Below are 20247 nucleotides of genomic sequence, written 5' to 3' on the forward strand. Positions count from 1 at the left end.
GCTCTGCAGGTCACCCTCATCTGAGTCCATTCTGTAACACAGAAGAGGGAGCTGGGGTTTGAGGTGCGGGATCAGGGCCCTGGTCCCAGGCCTGCTGAATGCTTCTAGACTATCCCCAGGACGGCAGCCTTGTGCAAGCGCACACACGCCACACGGGTAGGTTTCCAAAGGCTCAGCAAGCACGTGGCCTCTCTTCTTTCAAACTCCTATTTTCTTCCACTCCTTCCTCTGACCAGTAACTTGTAGTTCTCAGCAGTTTTGTTTTCCTGGGCAGGGAGGCTCCCTCTGGTCCTAGACTCACGTTTCCATCTCAATCTGTGGCCAATTCTCTGTGCTCTCTCGCCACATGGGCAAGGACAGTGACCCCTCAGGGGCACCGAGCTGTAATCTGACGGGCCACAGCCTTTGGTGATTACTGGGGAAGCCTGGGCCCCTACAGGGGTGATCTTGCACACGGCCAGGGATCCCCTCCGCAGTGAGCCCTTGAGCCCACAGGAACACGAGGCCCTGCAAGTTGAGGAACTGGGGGGAGGCGTGGACTGTCCTTGACCCTTGGCCTCGTCGGAAAGTGGCACTGAAAAGTGTCACCTGCCCAAAAGCAGAACCGGGTCTGGGCCTGCTCCCTGCGAGCTGGTGGCAGCCACTCCCTAGACGGGAAGTGCATCTCCTTCCACCCAGCGTGGGCAGGCCACCGTCAAGGGCTGAGGGAGGACCTCCTTTCCTGAATCCGAGGCCATAGATAGGACTCTGCAGCTGATCTATGAGATCCAGCGACCCAGGACCACAGCTGCCCTGAGCCTGACAAGAGACAAGGAGGGCAGGGCAGACTGGCTGGTTAGCTGAGAGCCAGCCCTGCTGATGTGCTGGGCCAAATGGTGGCCCCCAGAAGACACGTCCACCTGGAACGTGTGACTGTGATTCTGAAAAAACACCTTTGCAGATGAAATTAAGTGAAAGATCTAGAGATGGGGCGTCCTTGGTGGCTCAGCCGCTAAAGAATCTGCCTGCAGTGTGGGAGACCCGGGTTTGATCCCTGGGTGGGAAAGATCTTCTGGAGAAGTAAATGGCAACCCACTCCGGTGTTCTTGACTGGGAAATCCCATGGACAGAAGAGCCAGGCACACTACAGTCCATGGGTCGCAAGAATTGGACACAACTGAGCGACTAACACTCTCACCTTTTTTCCTAGAGATGAGATCCTCCTCCATGGTCCAGATGGGCCCTGAATCCAAGGACAAGTATCCCAGAAGACAGAAGAGGAGATCATAGAGAAATTCAGGGGAGAAGACCGCGTGGAGACTGAAGCAAAGACTGGGGTGATGTGGCTACAAGCCAAGGGAGCCTGGGGACCCCGGAAGCTGGAAGAGGCCAGGAGGGATCCTCGCCTAGAGCCTCTGGAGGGAGCATGGCCCTTCCCACACCTTGATCTTGGACTTCTGGCCTCCAGAACCATGAGAGAATAAACCTTACTGTTGTGTGCCGATTGGTTTGTGATACTCTGTTTCAGCAGCCATGGGACATGAAATGGAGAGCACAGGAAGGAGTGATCTGCGGGGAGGACAGGGGCATCGACGCCCCCACTGGCAGCAAAGGCTCTGGCTTCTGGCCTCAGAGCCAGTCCGGGCGGGCCCCAGGAAAACGTGAGGCAGCCTCTTGGTGTCTCTGCTCCCAAGGGAACCGCTAGAACTAAAAACAGTTTGTTTCTGCATCTTCTACTTAGTAAGATACCATGGGTTTCCCCTGCTAGTCAGAGGCACTGCAATGTGGCAGATGCAATATGGACCCATGGGAGAAAACCAGATTTAAAATAAGGAGTGAGGGGGAAGTCCCTGGCAGTCCACTGGTTAGGACTCTGTGATTTCACTGCTGTGGCCTGGGTTCAACCCCTGGTTGGGGAATTAAGATCCCATAAGCCTCGAAGCACAGAAGAGTGGGATAGAATAGAATAAGGAGTGAAGGTCTTTCTGGAGAAAGGGCTGAGACCTGTGGGGCAAGTGGGGGCAGGAGAGTGGCTCTGCCCATGCAGAGACCAAGCTGGGCCCAGCAGCAGTTGGGAAGGGACCACTGGACGGCCCACGGGGGGCGGGGGCCATGGGGAGAACTGCCCACTCTTGAGGGTCCCTGAGGGGCTGAGGGGCCAGAGGAGATGTTGCCTTTAGTGAGGGTCTCTCTCCCTACATCACTTAAGAGCCTGGGCACAGGGAAACAGGAAAGAAGCCAGAGGCTGAAGGATTTGGGAAGAAAACATTTCTGTCCTTGTTTTGAACATGCACCATCAACTGAAATGATCATCAGTTAGCTATAGGTTTATTTTTTGACCATACCATGAGGCATGTAGGATCTTAGTTCCCTAACTGGGGATTGGACCCATCCCCCTGCAGTGGAAGCGAACAGTCTTAAAACCACTGGACCAGTGGGCAAGTCCCAGTCAGATTTAGATGGACAGAAGAACCCAGATACTTTGAAATCAATTCTCCTGGAGGACCTCTCCCTTCCCAAAATACATGAACCTTCCTGTGGCCTCCATGGGCCTGTTGCTTAGATCTCCCTGCGTCTAACATTTAAGGATTCTTATTCTACTGCTCAGAGTATCACCTGGAGTCTTTGCAAATCCCACCACCACTGTGGACCCTCACACCAGAATGTGGAGCGGGAAGGGTTCCTTTAAGTCACCGGGCAATGGATCCTGCCAAAATGTCTTCCCCGCATGTGAAATAGTTTTATGGCTCATAAGACCTTTGCATGTTAAAAAAAAAAAATAGAAAACACTATGCAGTATTAAGTCACAATTATATTTTTTTTAACTACTTGAAACTACCCAGAAGGTACATTTTAGAGGAAAAAAAATTCTACAGTATTAACTGTGGAAATCACATTATGACCAAATAGATAATTCCTTGTAACATTAACTCATTGCATAAGGCTGCCAGGTATTTTTATTAGCATAACATTGCATAGAAAACAAATAAACACAATTTCTTTTTTGTGTTTTTTTTGGAACACAATTTCAAAGTTGCACATTCAGTTGAAGTAACTGTACCTTCACTAAGGAACTCATATTTCTGGCACAAAATGTAAATCTGTTTTAACTTCTGCCTGGCAGTCATCCTCACAATCCAGCTACCACCTATGAACTCATTTATCTCCTCATCCATCTAGCCATCCAAACCATCCATCAGTCTATACACTCATTTATGAATCCACCAATGATCCCATCCATCCATCCATGAATCAACCCACCCCTCCATCCATTCATGAACCTACCCATCCATCCTTCTATCCATTTATCCATGAACCTATCCATCCATCATCCATCCATCTATGAATCTATCCAGCCATCCATGAACCTACTATCCATCAGTCAATCTATCCATCCATCCACATCCATCAGTCTATATATCCATCCTCTCATTTATTCTCTACCAATGATTCCATCCATCCATTCATCCATGAATCTATGCACCCATCCTTCTATCCATCTATCCATGAATCTACCCATCCATCACCCATCCATCTTAAAACCTACCATCCATCCTTCTAGCCATCCATCCATGAACCTGCTACCCATCCATCACCCATCCATCCATCCATGAACCTATCCAACCATCATCCATCCATCTAAAAATCTACCCATCCATTCTTCTAGCCATCCATTCATGAACCTGCTACCCATCCATCATCCATCCATCCATCCATGAACCTACCCAACCATCATCCATCCATCTATGAATCTACCCACCCTTCTATCCATCCACCCATCCTGGAATCCCATCCATCAATCTACATCCCGTCCCTTCCTCTCTCCATCTACTTTCAGCACTTCCCTGGACAATGGCCTTACTTTGCTACCTAGCATCATGTCTCCTTCCAGCTAAAGGGTCACATCTGGCAAATGCCAGAGTCCACATCATCTCTCCCTAGACCCACAGAATTAGAAACATCAAGATCAGGAAATAGGCTGGTGTGTCCTCTCGCCTGCTCTTGGCAAATTCCATCATGCTAGGAACTCTCGCTCGTTGTACTTAACTTAGTGGGTGCCTCAATGTCCTAAGTGATGCCCTGTGGCAGGCAGGTTTGGTTATGATGGTGCTACCCCCCCCCCCCACACTTCCTGCCACCTCTCAGACTTTCATATCAATGACTGAAAATCATACTCATTTCCCTGCATGATTCACAAATGCCTGCAAGATCATGATTTCAGCATTCAGTTCCCTGCTGGGTCCCCACTGCAGGGAAGCCTAGGACCCCAGAACAACGGTGGAGTTCAGAGCGTGGGCACCAGCTGACTCACCCTCTCACAATGCCGCTCTCCAGGTAGTTGACCTGGATGAATTTCCCAAATCGGCTGGAATTGTTGTTGTGGGCTGTTTTAGCATTTCCAAAAGCCTGCGAGGAAAACAAAAGCAGTTTTCAGATTGTGAGGATGAAATTTCTACAGGCCTTAGCCTGGAGGCTCCCTCAGGGTGTTGTGGACCACAGTTCACTGGAAGCCACTCACAGACTCCAGGTGATACCTGGAAAACACACAGCTGGGGAGCCCCAGGCATCCCAAGTGTGTGCGTGCATGCTCAGTCGCGTCTGACTCTGTCCCTATGGACTGTAGCCCACCAGGCTCCTCTGTCCATGGGATTCTTCAGGCAAGCATACTGGAGTGGGTTGCCATTTCCTCCTCCGGGGGATCTGCCAGACACAGGGATCGAACCCACATCTCCTGCGGCTCCCACACTGGCAGGCAGATTCTTCAGCAGAGCCACAGGAGCTTCCCACACATCTCATGGGCTTGCTCTTTACCTCTGTGTTGAGGTGTAGGCGGGGCTCAAGTTCTAAGTCCTGGACATTGGAAATACCAACTGTAGGAATTTTTTTCAGTAATAACTGTTCACGTAGCAAACTCTGGCCTGTGGTCAAATCCAGTCCACTGTATGTTTTTGTACTGACTATGAGCCAAGAGTGGTTTTTACATTTGTAAATGGTTTAAAAAAAAACCCCCAAAACCCAAGAAGAGTAATATTTCCTGCCATGTAAAAATCCTATTCAAGTTTCAGCATCCACAAATGAAGTGTCCTGGCACACGGCCAGGCCTGTTCATTTACTGATCATCTACCACTGTCTTTGTGCTGTGATGGTAGGGAGCTATGGCAGAGACCATCTGGCCTGCAAAGCCATAAAATATTTACTATCCAGAATATTTATTTTCCAAAAGGAGTTTGCTAGGCGCTGGGTTGATACCGGCTTCAGGCCAGCCGCCAGCCTGATTGTGAGGGAGCAGACGTCAGGACACATCCCCTCCTGGAGGGTCTTGCAATACCATGGCATGACAAGCTGGTTGACAACAATTATTTTTTTTTAATTAGGGTCAAAGTGACATAACATAAAACTAAGTTTCAAAAGTGAACACTTCAGTGGCATGCAGTACATTCACAATGCTGTCCAACCATCACCTCTGTTTAGCTTCGGAACATTTCTATCGCCCCAAAAGGAGACCCATCCTCCTCAGCAGTTACTCCCCAGCCCTCCTCCCCCAGCCCCTGGTAACCACCAATCTGCTTTCTGTCACTCGGGATTTATTTGCCTAGTCTGGACATTTCACATTAAGTGGGGGCACACACTAGGTGGCCTTTCGCGTCTGGCTTCTCTCATTTGGCTTGATGCTTCCGGGGTCCATCCACGTTGTGGTATGAATCAGGGCTTCATTCCCAATACACAGAGGAAGTGTGCGCAGTGCTCAGAGCCCATGGCTGGCACTGCCCCCGGGGGTCTCCCACGTGACCACCAGCCAGATGAAAATAAGAGAACACCCTCTGTCCCTCACTCAGGTTCCTGAGATTACTTCTTTCCCCCGTGGTACCCAGACAAGGGGAGGGTTCGGGGGAGTCTTGGGGGAACGTGGGGCAGGAGAAGTACCTGGGGAGTGGTGGTCCCTGTTTCAGGGAGTGACAGGCCCAAAGAAGTGAGGGTGGGGGGCTGGGCAGAGGAGGGAAGAGACACAGAGATGGGATGGGGGCGGGGGTGTCGCACGAGGAAAGGGAAGCTTGGCAGTAGCAAGAAAGGTGTCAGGCTCACGCTGTTCCTGTTTGAGGAGGCCACAGCTAGGAGGAGGTGGGAAGGCCACTGCCAAGGTTTGCTGTGCGGTGGGGTGTGTATCTGCAGGTCTGGGGAGGTGGGGGGCAGGGGCAGGGTGGAGAGAGGCGGCCAGGCTCTCAGGGAGTCACCGAGGAGTTTGGATTTTCTTCAAGCCCTCATTCTGCAGGCAGGATGGAGGCAGGTCCATCATTTATCAGAGCTTCTGACTCCACGCCTGGAGGCAGAAGCCCCACAGAAAAGCATCTGCTGGAAGGCCAGGGACACTTCCTCAGAAAATGACTCCATTCAGTGGAGTTTGCAATCAGGGCAGCAGCCCCCGTTGGGCTAATGCACCGGTCATGCTCCCGGCTGATGAGGTCAAGGGATGCGTGACTTCCTGCCCTGCTGCCCCTGGGGCTCTAGACCCCAGAACCCAGATCCAGGCCTCGCTGTAAAACCTGAACCAACTGCCAGACTGCCAAGCAGGGGCGGAGTGATTGAGGGAGAGGAGGTCCCAGGAAGGAAACCAGGCCCAGTTGCAAAGGGGGTACCTTCAGGGCTCAGACTGCAAAGAATCTGCCTGCAATGCAGGAGGCCAGGGTTCAATCCCTGGGTCGGCAAGATCCCCTAGTGGAGGGAATGGCAACCCACTCCAGTCTTCTTGCCTGGGAAATTCCATGGACAGAGGAGCCTGGCGGCCTACAGACCACGGGGTCCCCAAGAGGCAGACATGACTGAGAGACGAACGTGCAGGGTAGGGGGGCACTCTGAGGGGATGGTCTTCACCTGGCCTTGTGGTGGTGGAATCTAGCCTGACGAGGCACTTTCCAGAGTCCGACAGCGGCCACAGAGCCCCCTTGTCTTCACAGGGTCCGGATGCGTGTGACTGAGCTCTAGGCTAGCTGCTGGGGCCCGGGCCTCCATCTGCTCTGCTCTCCTGAGCGTCTGTGGAACCCAGTGCAGGGTTCCTGGCCTCAGCGCTGCTGACGCCTGGGGTGGGGTCAATCCCCAGGGTACCGAGGTCATCCCTGGTCTCTACCCACCAGAGGCCGGCAGCATGTGGGACAACCCCAGAAATCCCCATAGGGACTTGCCTGGTGGTCCAGGAGTTAAGAATCTGCCTTGCACTGCAGGGGGCGTGGTGTTTAATCCCAGGTCGGGGATCTGAGATCCCACATGCCTCAGAGCAGCTAAGCCTGCACCCCGCAACTACTGAGCCTGAGGGTTCTGGAGCTTACGTGCCACAACTACTGAAGCCCGTGTGCCGCAGTGAAAGACTCCACATGATGCAACTAAGACCTGATTTGTTATTCAGTTGCTAAGTTGTGTCTGACTCTTTGCAACCCCATGGATGGCAGCACACCAGGCTTCCCTGTCCTTCACTATCTCCTGGAATTTGCTCAGATTCATGTCCATCAACTTGGTGATGCTATCTAATCACCCCATCCTCTGCTGTGATGCAGTCAAATAAATAAGAAAAAAAAAGTCCCCAGCAAGAGCCGAATTGCTGGGGGTTGAGAAGCAGAGATGAAAGTAAAAGGTATTTGGAGGAGTAGGTTGTCTGGGGCTCCCTCCTGTAATAAAGGCCCCCGCGTGTGTTGTAGGCCCTGATGGACCCCCTGGTGAAGAAAACTGTCTATCCAGGTTTTAATCTCCTGTTTCCCTTATGTTCAGCCTTTGGGGTAAACCTCACGGGCTCTTGAGCCATGACTCTGGGAGAAGCAGACGGCAGATCCGTCTCCTCCTTTCCTTCCCGACCGCAGGGTGGTGTCTGAGCTGAGGACAAGCCTGCTTTGTGATAAAATGAGCTCCCACGAGCGAGCATGCAAAGTGCTGCCTGTCCTAACTACAAACAGATGGCGAGGGGGGTGCCTGACCCTGAGTGACATCCCTCCAGGGGCAAGTCCTGAGTCGCAGCGGTGGCTGGGTTCAAGGCCTGCCACAGAGACACTCAAGAAATGCATATTTCCACCCAGAGGAGCCACGGTGGTCCCTTATGAATGTGGGACAAGTCTCTGGTGAGTTTTAAGGAAACATCCAGGCCGAGCGTCCTGGGGACCAGAGGGGATGTCTTTGGGACCAGCTCTCTGGTTCTGCGATTACCAGCGCGGTGACCTCATGCGTCTGGTATGTGGTCTCAACACACTGCGACTTTTCAAAGCTGATCTAAAAATATCCGGTTGGTGCTATTATACGTCCGTCGGAGGAGGAGGAGGAAATGCTGGCCTGGCACCCGAAGCGAGGGGAGCTATTGTGTAGCTGTTCCCAGGGCCGGCCAGGGGTGTGCAAGGCTTCCAAGTACAAGGGTGGCTGGTGTGCCCGATGGATCATGTGGGGCTGGAGATAAAGGGGAGGGAGGAAGTGGGACCCGGGTGCCAGCAGTGATGCGATGTGAGCTGGCTCTGGGGCAGGGGTGGCCACACGCTCCTGCTGTCTTCCCGGCATGCCACACGATCCAGAGTCCTGGTAAAACGTTATTTGGGAGAGGACTCTACTTTCTCAGAAATGCTGCTTCTCCCCCCTTTATAATATACAAGACATGTTTCTTTTTCCTGTTTTTCCCCTCCTTTATGTCTTTTCTTTTGGCCATGCCATGCTGCATGCGGGATCTTAGTTCCCTGACCAGGGATCGAACCCGTGCCCCGCTGTTGGGGGCGTGGAGTCTTAACCACTGGACCACCAGGGAAGTCCCATAAAAGACATGCTTCTAATATAAAGTATATGCTTTGAAAAAAACATACAGAACCATGTTAAAAGTTTATCCAATAAAAGGAAAAAAACCATAAAGAGAGGATCCATTAATTCAACCCCTCCTCCAGTCATGTGAACGAAGCAGGAGCAGCCTTGGCTTCTCTGACCTTCTCCCCAGGCACCCACCCCCGCCCCTGCCAGGGATGCCGTCAGCTGGGGGAAGTCTGGCTGTCTTCTAACTGCTCTTGTCTTTGAGGTTCTTCTTTTGCGAGGTTCAAAAAGGTTTTTTTATTAATTTTTTTTTTCTCCAAATTTTTGGCCATGCTGCCCAGCATGTGGGATCTTATGAACAGTTCCCCGACCAGGGATTGAACACATGACCCCTGCAGTGGAAGTATGGAGCCTTAACCACTGGACTGTCAGGGAAATGCTCTGAACGAGGATTTTTAAACCAAAGATATCGAAGGTTGAGCAGCCTACGTAGTCAGAAATTTCTAGAAAGTGCGTTTGCTATCTCAAGAGGGTGGGTCTTCTCTCTGTTGGAATGCATGGTCAATATTTTAGCAAGAATGGCGATGTAATGTTAAAGAATCGCCTGTGGTATGTGCCAGCCACACGCCAGGCTTGCTACGGGCTTATGACTCTTTCTTTTGCTTGAATTCCTCTAAAGGACAGACCTGGCCTTCCCTGTTTCTGATGAGGAAACAGGAGCAGAGAGGTCATCTGACCTCCTTGAAGTCCAAGAACAGGTGGGTGACGTGGCTGTGGGCTGGAACCCAGGGCCTCTACTGTGAGCCCACGCCCTGACTGTTGCCCCTCAGACCCTGGTCCAGACTGGCTCTTGGTGCTGGGAGCCAGGCAAGTAGACCTGGGACTTTTTGGGGTGTCTGCTTGCCCTGGCTAGAGACACCTCACCCAAGGTCTGGCAACCAGATTCCCCAGCCCCAAGTTCACATCTGGCCTCTGTACATCCCACATGAAAACCGGACAAGCTTTGACGGATTGCATTAGACAAACTGTTTTGCTTTCAGATTTCAAAAGTGAAAAGCCCCATGGAATGAGATCACCAAGGCAAGCATGTTTGCTGTCTCCTGTGTTGATAGGTGAGTCTCAAGTCAGGGCGGGGGTGGGGGGGCGAGGATTTCCCCTGGAGAGAAGTTCCCCAGCCTCACCCTTGCAGGGTGGTGGTCCTTCCAGCCAGGCAGATGTATCCTGAACTGGGGTAACTCCACTGCCCCCCAGATATACCTGTGACTGTCTTCGATTGCTGTAGAGAATTCATCTTGGTTGTGGGGCTGGCTTTCTGTTTCCTGATCTAGCCATGGGGACTCCTCCCTCCGGCCCCTTCCCAAGTGTACATGGTGCTTTTATACACGTGGTTTCATTTATTCACTTGACAACAATGTACTGGTTGGCAGCCGTGGGCCTGGCCCCATTCTAGTCTCAGAGATCTCCTCCCTGCTGGGGCTCCGACAGGGACATTCCACGCGTTCACCTTGGCTGTGGCTGGGACGTCACCGCCCCTGGACTTCCTGGAGGCTGCCCACTGCCTCTCGTGACCTTGACGTTGCCCCGCCCCCTGCAATGCCAGGTCAGGCAGAGCCTCTGTTCCCCACCCTGAGACCACGAGCCACTCCACACAGGATTTCCAAATCTCTTATGTCCGGTCCAGGTCACACACCAAGACAGAGGAGTGGTCGGTGGTGCCAGGAGAGGCTGCGGACGGTAAGATAACTCAAGCAAATACTAGGCTACCGTGAAGCCTAAAGGTGGGGCTAAAAGACAGACTGGCTTCCACTCGCCCTCTTGTTCTAGCCGTGGTTGGGGGTGCAGAGAGCAGTACCCGGGAGTGACTGGGAACCAGCCCTGGAACTCCAATTGTTTGCCCAAGTGCTCTCCAAGTTCCAGGTGTAACTTTCCACATGATTGTGTCTGTCTGGGGACACAAGCGGCTGTCATGTCCGCAGAAGGAGACCTGGGAGGCATCCCACAGCCCCTGGACCCGGGCGCCCAGGAAATGGGCTCAGCTGAGTCTACAGAGCAAACAGCCCCGGGGGGGCATCCAGTCAGCCTGGGGCTTTCCTGTATGGAAATGCAGGGAAAATAACGCCCCTGGGTGTGTGCGGGGTGGAGGGCTACCTCTGGTGAGGAGCCCAGAAGAACAGCTCCACGTCAACAGGGAATTCCAGCGGGTCCTTGTGGTCCCAGGCTGGGGGGCTGTGCCAGGAGGGACAAATTAGTTTGCTGCTCACGAGTTTCAAGTTCCTCTTCTGTAAAACGAAGGGGTAAACCCCTGCCTTCTCAGGTTGTTCGAGGACAAAAGGTAACCCTCTGTGTGAACCAGGCACGGGCCAGCTTATCCTCTGAAGGGCCAGCTAATAAGTATTTGGGGTTGCTGGTGGAGCGTGAAGCAGTCACAGGTGACCTGTACACAAATGCATGTGGCCATGGGGAGGATGCCTATGTAATGCTCAGGAATGGGTGGGGGGTCAGGCTTAGATATGAGCCTTTACCAGGGTCAGCAAATTACGGCCAGCCACCTGCTTCTGTGTGGTGTGCGAGCTAAAAATGGTAGTCACATTTTTTTTTTTTTTTGCCACACTGCTTGGCATGTGGGATCTTAGTTCCCCAACCAGGGATTGAACCTGTGTCCGCAGCACTGGAGGTATGAAGTCTTAACCACTGGATAGCCAGGGAAGTCCCAGTTGTTACATTTTTAAACACTTGGAAAAATCAAAAGAGTACGTCCCCACACATGAAAGTGATAGGAAATTCAACTTTCAACAACCATGGATAAGGTTCTGCTGGCGCACATTCACGTCTATTTACAGGTGGTCTGTGCCTGCTTCTAGAGTATGGCAGTTGAGTCGTGCTGGGGGAGACTGGTCCGGCAGAGAAAATACTGACACCTGGACCCTTTACAGGAAAGGTATGTCAGCCACCGTACTGGGGCTCTTGGTTAAACGCCTCTTTCTTCCGAAAGGGGCCAGGGCGGTGCTGAGGCAGGGAGAAGACGTCAACACTCTGACCTGCAAGATGCGCACGAGACGGCCTGAGTCACCTAAGCTGACTGCTTTCCTGGCAAAGACCTAGCAAGGACACAGAGAAGTGGGACCGGGAAGTATGGAGGGCAGAAGGGGCCAGCGGAGTCACAGGCTCAGAGGGGCTGCGTGGGAGGGGACGCGAAAGCCTGCTCCTGGGGCATGGGAGTGGATGGGGTGGGAGGTGGGGAAGGAGAAGCAAGGCGAATGTCACTCCCACAGCGCTGCTGCAGTGCGGGGAACGGGTGGAGGGAGACGGAGCCAGGGAGGGTGAGGACACGATGACAGAGGGAGACTTCCCTGGCAGTCTGTACTCCCCGCGCAAAAAGTCGAGGGTTTGATCCCTGGTCTGGGAACTAAGATCCCACGTGCTGTGTGGCATGGCTGAGAAAAGGGATGACGATGGGAAGTGGGTAGCAATGATGGTGAGAGGTGGTGGCTGTGGGGCAGAAGATTGGACCCCCAATTACCAGGTCAGCCCACGCAGGTGACAGCTGCAGGCTCACTGGGCCTGTGGGTGCAGAGCAGGAAGTAGAGGGATCACCCCCAACCTCATGCTCCTTGACTCACAGATGAGGAAGTAGAGGGTTTCTAGGGCCCGGCTGACAACTTTAGCTTGGGTTCTGTTCTTTCCCTGTTGCCCACGGGGCTTGGGATACCCAGCAGGCTCCCTCTAGCCAGCTGCTGGCTGGACGGACGGATGGACAGATGGCAGGCATGTAAAGAGAGTCGAGTGCCGCCGGGACAGGACACTGACTCCGGCTCTGTGCCCCCAGCTCCTAACAGACTTTGTCACTCTTACCCAGCCACAGGTGAGAACAGAAACGCTGGAAAACACACCAAGGGTTACTGGGCCCAGGACAAGGCCCTTTGAAATGGACAGACTCCTACCAGCGACTGAAGTTTCATGGTGACCTGTGCCAGGGAGTGGGAGGTGGGGAGGCGGGGTTATGGAATCTTAGGGGAAAAAAAAGAAACCCAGTATGAAACAAGTTATTGTACCTCATATTTCACTAAATTTTGGTTTAGGTTATAAATGAAACCACGTGCTAGATTACAGAAAGAATAAAGAACAAGTTAAGCTTTGATGGGCGAGGGTCTTGCTTGGTTCTTACTGCACCAAAAATACTGGAGGAATTGATGAATTCCCAAGGGCTCATCTTTTATCCATTTGACACCCAAATCATTCTCTTTGAGCTTCCCTGGTGGCTCAGACGGTAAAGAATCCACCTGCAGTGCAGGAGACCTGGGTTTGATCCCTGGGTCGGGAAGGTCCCCTGGAGAAGGGAAAGGCTACCCACTCCAGTATGCGTGCCTGGAGAATTCCATGGACAGTGGAGCCTGCAGGCTATAGTCCATGGGGTCACAGAGTAAGACATGACTGAGCAACTAATGCTTCACTCTCTTTGCGGTATACTTGGTTCTTTTTCTCAGGTTTTTGAGTTGGGATGTTAATTAATTTACTTTCATTTATTCCTATTTATGGATATAAAGTATTTATGGCTACGAACTGTCCTGCTGTTACTGCTTAAATACTTCCCATGGATTCTGATACTATACAGTTTCAATTAATGGTTTTTAGAATATCTGTAATTTTGGTTTATGGGCTCCCCTGATGACTCAGCAATAGAGAATCTGCCTGCCAATGCAGGAGACACAGGAGATGCAGGTTCGATCCCTGGGTCAGCAAGATCCCTGAGAGAAGGAAATGGCAACCCACTCCAGTATCCTTAACTGGGGAATCCCATAGACAGGAGCCTGGCGGGCTACAGTCCATGGGGTCGCAAAGAGTCAGACACGACTGAGCGACTAAACTACCACCAACTTTGCTTTATAGATTCCCCCTTCATCTAAGAGTTAACAGAGGTTACTTTTCCTTTAAAACAAATTTCCATATGAAAGGGCCTTAAAAATTAATTCTAGTTTTATGGTATTATAAGGAGAACTGATGATAATATTTCTACTTTTGGAAGCTCTAAGACGCTTTCTCTGTGACTTGATATAGGGATGACTGTGAAGAAAGCTGAGTGCCGAAAAATTGATGCTTTTGAACTGTGGTGTTGGAGAAGACTCTCGAGAGTCCCTTGGACTGCAAGGAGATCCAACCAGTCCATCCTAAAGGAGATCAGTCCTGGGTGTTCATTGGAAGGACTGATGCTGAGGCTGAAACTTCAATACTTTGGCTACCTCACGCGAAGAGTTGACTCACTGGAAAAGACCCTGATGCTGGGAGGGATTGGGGGCAGGAGCAGAAGAGGACGATAGAGGATGACATGGCTGGATGGCAACACCGACTCAATGGACATGAGTTTGAGTGAACTCCGGGAGTTGGTAAAGGACAGGGAGGCCTGGCGTGCTGCGATTCATGGGGTCGCAAAGAGTCAGACAGGACTGAGCGACTGAACTGAACTGAACTGAACTTCCACAAATACTTAAGATTTATTCTCATCATGGAGTGAAGGGTTTGTGATATCACCAAAAGATCTGCCTAAATGTGAGGTCTGGGCATCTTACTGCCCTGTCTATTTGCTGTCTACTCAAGGAAGCTTATGTTTTCATCTACTTCTCCTGGTATCTTTTATAATTTCTGCTTTCTATAAGCAGCTGCTGTGTTGTGATGCATAGATATTGACAACGATTATATCTTGAGAGTAAACTGATGATTTTGGCATGATGGTGAGTCTGCTTCATCATACAATGTTCAGAGGCCTCAGCTCTCCCTTTTACATATCAAAATTGCAGCTGTGTTCTATCCCGTTTCTATCTACCTGCCTGTCCCTTTATTTTTAGCTTCCTGAACTACTTTGGTTTGGGTGTGTCCTGTTCATAAAGCATGGAGTTGAACTTCGCCTGGTGAACCCAGCTGAAAACTCCCTTTAGGCAGAGTGCACCTATATAAAGTCAGCAACACAATGGACTCATTCCCTCCGGAGGCGCAGGCTCCCATCCTTGGCTCTCTTTCCCATCTGCCGCTCACGGGTGTGGCTGAGTAACTGGAGGTCAGAGCAATTCTCCGGGTCACTTTTGATGACTTCCTGCAATCACGCACCTTTTGCAAGATTTTTCAACCTCACTTTGCAACTGATTTATTTTGCATTTGTGTGGTGGGATGATCTGGGAAGGAGGACCCACCAGGCCTGGTGGGCTGGAAGGAGTCACACTTAGGCTGAGCTGAGCAGGGGGAGGTGTGAGTGGAGGGCTTGTTCTGTAAGTGGGTGGTGGCTCACGATGGAAGGTTTCCTTTTAGGATGATGTTTGCTTCCCTGTGTGTGTGTGTGCTAGTCACTCAGTTGTGTCCAACTCTTCTGCAACCCCGCGGACTGTAGCCTACCAGCCTCCTCTGTCCACGGGATTTCCCAGGTGAGAATACCGGAGTGAGTTGCCATTTCCTACTCCAGGGGAAAAGGAAATGGCAAATTTCCTTTGCTTCCCTGTATGAATTTCTGTACAAATTAGGACTTCCCTGGTAGCTCATGTGGTAAAGAATCTTTTTGCAATGTGGGAGACCTGGGTTCGATCCTTGGATCTGGAAGATACCCTGGAGAAGGATATGGCAACCTACTCCAGTATTCTTGCCTGGAGAATTCCATGGACAGAGGAGACTGGCGGGCTACAGTCCATGGGGTCACAAAGAGTAAGACAGGACCAAGCAACTAACATTTTCACAAATCTCAAGCTGCCCGGTGCTGCTGCTGAGAACAGTAAGGACTCTCTTAATACTTTCCATGCAGCAAAGGTGCCCTTGTGAGGAAAGGTGAGCTCCCAAGGGTGAGCTGGAGGGAGAGACTAGAGTCTGAGAGCATCCCTCCACTCTCCCTACAGGCCCCATAGCTTCTCTCCAAACCCTCGGGGACAGGGAGGGGGCAGGGGAGGATCCCTTCCCCCCACCAGGGGCGACCCTTGGGTCCACCCTCCATACCTGGGGTGAGCAAAGCTGTCTCCCTGGGGCTCCCCCCCTTACAACAGTGGGGAAAGAGAAACTGTCAAGATTCCTCTGCCTTTCCCCATGAGTCACCTCTACCTTGCTGCTCTGGTAGGTTGCGATAAGGGAGAGGAAAAGTTCAGAATCCAAGTATGGGCTGTAGGGACTTGTTAAAGATGCAGACTTGGGCCCATTCCGGACCTGCAGGATTTCTGGAAAGGCTAGGGAATCTAAATTTTTAAACCAGAGCCCGAGGGTGTTGTGATCCCTAGAAAGGTGAGAACTCCTGCTCTAGGGTTTACTAAGCAAGTGAAGGCTCTCTAGGGAGAAATAAAGCAAGAGGACACTGACTTACACCCTTCCCACTTTCCTGAGCATCTAGAATAAAGGTCTTGATAATCAGAAGCAGGAAAGAGCAAAGAGCTTTGTGCTCAGTATACTTAATCGGGGGACTCCCCCAGTGGCTCAGCGGTAAAGAATCTGCCTGCAATGCAGGAGACACAGTAGACTCAGGTTCGATCCCTGTGTCAGGAAGATCCCCTGAAGAAGGAAATGGTGACCCACTCGAGTTTTCTTGCCTGGAGAATCCCATGGACAGAGGAGCCTGACAGGCTACAGTCTATAGGGTCGCAAAGAGTGGGACACGACGGAAGCAACTTAGCACTCATACTTAATCAGATTGTTTCCTACCGCTTATCCCCGAGAGATGGAAAACTTTCATAGTGCAGGGTTTCACTGAAAGCAGCCTCTCCCGACCCCAACCCCAGACGGGTCCAGTTCCCCGCATGCTTCTACTTGGTAGCCTTGTTCAGCCAGGCGCAGTAAGAAGGAGGGAAAGTGAGCAGAAACCAGGCCCCCGGGTGATGTAGAACAGGTGCAGGAGAAAAAAAATCACTATCCAGAGCCGCCTTCCAGCTTTGACTCCTCACAGCCCTGGAAGGTAAGGGGCTGTTTAGCAGACTGAGTTCAGTGGCTTGGCCCCAGTCGTGACGGGGGCCCTTCGGGAAGCCGGTACCCTGGACACCACCCTGACTGCTGGACAGTGGCACCTGCACACACCACTGGGGCCACCAGCCGAGCCTGGGCGCTGGTAGGGGACATTTCAGAGGAAGAGACGACAGGATATGGCGACAGCGAGCATGCAGGCAGCAGAGGAAAGCACCAAAGGCCACTGATGATGGCTCAGCGGATGGCAATGGGGAAGTGGGAGAGGGTGGAGAAGTGTCAGGTCGAAGTTCACCCAACTTCGGAGTCAGATCTTACCTGAGATCTGCTCTGCACATCTCATGGACATGGTGGTAGCCTGTCCGTGTGACAGATGTGGCCTGTGGGGGATGGTCTATGGACGCCCTTCCCTCCACACATACAGCCCAAATCTGGCTCGACATCTTTCTTTTTCCTCTTAACAACCTTTTAATTTTTAAAATAGTTTTAGATTTACTAGTACGTTCTAAGAATATCACAGAGGATTCCCAAGTGCCGCACATTCAGTTTCTCCTACTGTCAATATTATGACAGCACATTTGTCATAAAAAATGAACAAACCAATGCTGATTGATCACACATGTGAGATCAGTCGTGTCTGACTCTTCGCGACCCCAGGGACTGTAGCCCACCAGGCTCCTCTGTCCATGGGATTCTCCAGGCAAGAATACTGGAGTGGGTTGGGAAGTCGGATTTTCTCAACCAAGAGACTGAACTCGGGTCTCCTGCATCTCCTGAATTGCAGGCAGGTTCTTTAAAGCTGAGCCACCAGGGAAGCCAGATACTGACTGATGCATTATTACTAAACTAAGTTTGCATTCATTCAGATGTCCTCATTTCCCCCCTATTGCCGTTTTCTATCCCAGTATCATATGCTAAATGGGCTTCCCTGTAGCTCAGTTGGTAAAGAATCGGCCTGCAAAGTGGGAGATCTGGGTCCAATTCCTGGCTTGGGAAGTTCCCCTGGAGAAGGAAATGGCTACCCACTCCAGTATTCTGGCCTGGAGAATTCCATGGACTATATAGTCCATGGGGTCACAAAGAGCTGGACATGACTGAGCGATTTTCATTTTCATCACGTTACATTCAGTCCTCCCACATCAAGTATCTCAGACTTATTTTTGACACCTTAACAGTCTTAAGGAGGATGGGATGAATATATTTTAGGATGTCCTTCAATCTGGGTATTTGTTCTTTTTTTAAAAAAGTATTTATTTGGCTGCACCAGATCTTCTTGTGGTATGTGGGATCTTTAGTCCCCCAACCAGGGATCGAACGAAGGCCCCTGCATCGAGAGCCTGGAGTCTTGGCCACTGGGGAAGCCCCCAACCTGGTACCTCTGATGCTCCTCTCCCACTGCCTGTTTTTGTAAATGACGTCTTATTGACAAACGGTCCCACTGTTCATTTATGCCCTGTCTGCGGCTGCTTTCGCTCTATGATGCAGGGTGAGTAGCTGCAGGCTGAGTGGCTGTGAAATCTGGAAATGCTAATTAACGTGGCCCTTTACGGAACCAGTTTACAGGTCCCTGGGGTAAACTACTATGCCAGGGCTTAAGTGTAAACTGCCGAATCCAGGAGACATTCCACAGCAACCGTCACTGCAAACCTGCTCTAGTCGATTTTATTATCCTTCAGTCATGGGGGAGGGTTTCGCCAATTTGCATTGAAGTGAAACATTCTCTGGGTGGAAATGGTGATGTTCAAGATAAGCAGCTGGATGAAACATTTTGGAGCACTTTCCACGCTTGCTGGAGAAGTTTTACCTAATGGTGCTCAGGTCTAAGTTCAAGCCCGTCCTATGTCCTGTTGCTGGATCAGAGGCTTGCGTGGGGCTCAGGTCTAAGCTGTCCTGTGTCCTGTTGCTGGGTCAGGGGCTTGCGTGGGGCCCCGGGAGACGGAGCTCGGGTGCACCGGGGCCACCCCAGAGGCAGGAGCCAACAGGACCAGCTCTGGGACGGCTGCGCTTGTGCCTGCTAAGTACGAGATTGACGGCAAGGAATCCAAGAGGCTGATGTGGCGGGACCTGTTGCTGTTTAGTTGCTCAGTCGTGTCCGACTCTTTGTGACCCCATGGACTGTAGCCCGCCAGGCTCCTCTGTCCATGGGATTTCTCAGGCAAGAATATGGGAGTGGGTTGCCATTTCCTTTTCCAGGGAGTCTTCCCAACCTAGGGAGTGAACCTGTGTCTCCCACGTCTCCTGCACTGGCAGACCGATTCTTTACCACTGAGCCGCCGGAAGCCCGTGGTGGGACCTGGGAATGGGGAGCATTCCAGCTGTGTATGTTCTGGTCGCTCAGTCGTGTCCGATTCTTTGCCACCCTGTGGACTGCAGCACACCTGGCTTCCCTGTCCTTCACCATCTCCTAGAGTTTGCTCAGTCCATTGATTGAGTCAGTGATGTTATCCAACCATCTCAACCTGTTACCCCCTTCTCCTCCTGCCCTCAATCTTTCCCAGCAGCAGGGTCTTTTCCAGTGAGTCGGCTCTTCACATAAGGTGGCCAAAGTATTTAAGCTTCAGTTCTTCCAATGAATATTCGGGGTTTTAACTGTGCTAAAATTTACCGTTTTAATGTACGATTTGGTGGCATTTGGCAGGTTTGCTATGTTGGGCAACCGTCACCTCTATCGAGTTCCAGAACATTTCATTACCCCAGAGGAAACCCTGCGCCTGTAAGCACTCACTCCGCAGTCCCACTCCCCTAGCCCCTGGCAACCACTCATCTGCTCTCCGTCTCCTTGGATCTGCCTGTTGCAGACGCTTCATGTGGGTGGGATCGCGAGCACGTGGCCCTGTGTGTCTGGCTCCTCTCACTCAGCACGAGGCTCGTCCACAGTGTAGCGTGTGTCAGCGTTTCACTCCTCTCTGGTTGCTGCCATTCAGCCACTCCGTTGTGTCTGACTCTGCAACCCCGAGGACTGCAACATGCCAGGATTCCCTGCTCTTCACCATCTCCTGGAGCTTGCTCAAACTCCTGCGCATCGAGTTGGCATTCCTCTTTATGGCTGAGTAATCTCCATTGTGTCCACTCTGCTTTGGAAAGGGGCAGTAGGAGTAACAGCCGGGCCTGCCTTAGAGGGTCTTTCCATCTTCCTTGGGTCTGGGGGAGCCACGGCTGGTGTGAACTGGAGTCCGGCCGGACCACTGCAACCAAGGCCCTTCGATGTCCCCCATGCTCAGGGGTAAAGTGCTTCTAGTCACCTCTTTTGGATTGGTGTGAACTTCCCTTTGACCTTTCATCACAGGCCTTTGCTTCTCTCATAGGGGCCTCTCCCCAGTGTCTCCCATCTTTTTAAACTTTTTTCAAATATTTATTTGGCTTCACTGGCTTGTAGTTATGGTGTGCGGGCTCACCTGCTCCGTGGCACATGGGATTTTAGTTCCCCGACCAGGGATCGAAACTTAATGCAGGCTAAGAATGCAGGTTCTTAACCACTGGACCACCAGTGAAGTCCCTCCCATCTTCTTTAAGGGGCAGCTTTGGAATGGGCATCGAAGGCCACCAGTGCACAGGAGGGCTTGGATCCTCATGAGGCGTCCCCCC

The 20247-nt window shown here is 51.6% G+C and overlaps 1 protein-coding gene and 1 long non-coding RNA gene across 13 annotated transcripts in view; one reads left to right on the forward strand and one right to left on the reverse strand.

Annotated features, from left to right (window-relative positions):
* MYO9B (myosin IXB) overlaps positions 1–20247 on the reverse strand; it is a 108937-nt gene that overhangs the window by 52834 nt on the left and 35856 nt on the right. For all 12 annotated transcript variants that reach the window (XM_065917482.1, XM_065917483.1, XM_065917477.1 and 9 more), the window contains exon 3: positions 4292–4386. In XM_065917482.1, the coding sequence (XP_065773554.1) occupies positions 4292–4386 (95 nt within the window). The remainder of the gene's footprint in view (positions 1–4291; positions 4387–20247) is intronic.
* On the forward strand, positions 10338–14459 carry LOC136165438 (uncharacterized). Its single transcript, XR_010662516.1, has 3 exons — positions 10338–10479; positions 11586–11683; positions 13801–14459. It is a non-coding gene; the product is annotated as an uncharacterized lncRNA (long non-coding RNA).

This window comes from Muntiacus reevesi, chromosome 1 (genome assembly GCF_963930625.1).
Source record: "Muntiacus reevesi chromosome 1, mMunRee1.1, whole genome shotgun sequence".
NCBI lineage: Eukaryota > Metazoa > Chordata > Mammalia > Artiodactyla > Cervidae > Muntiacus > Muntiacus reevesi.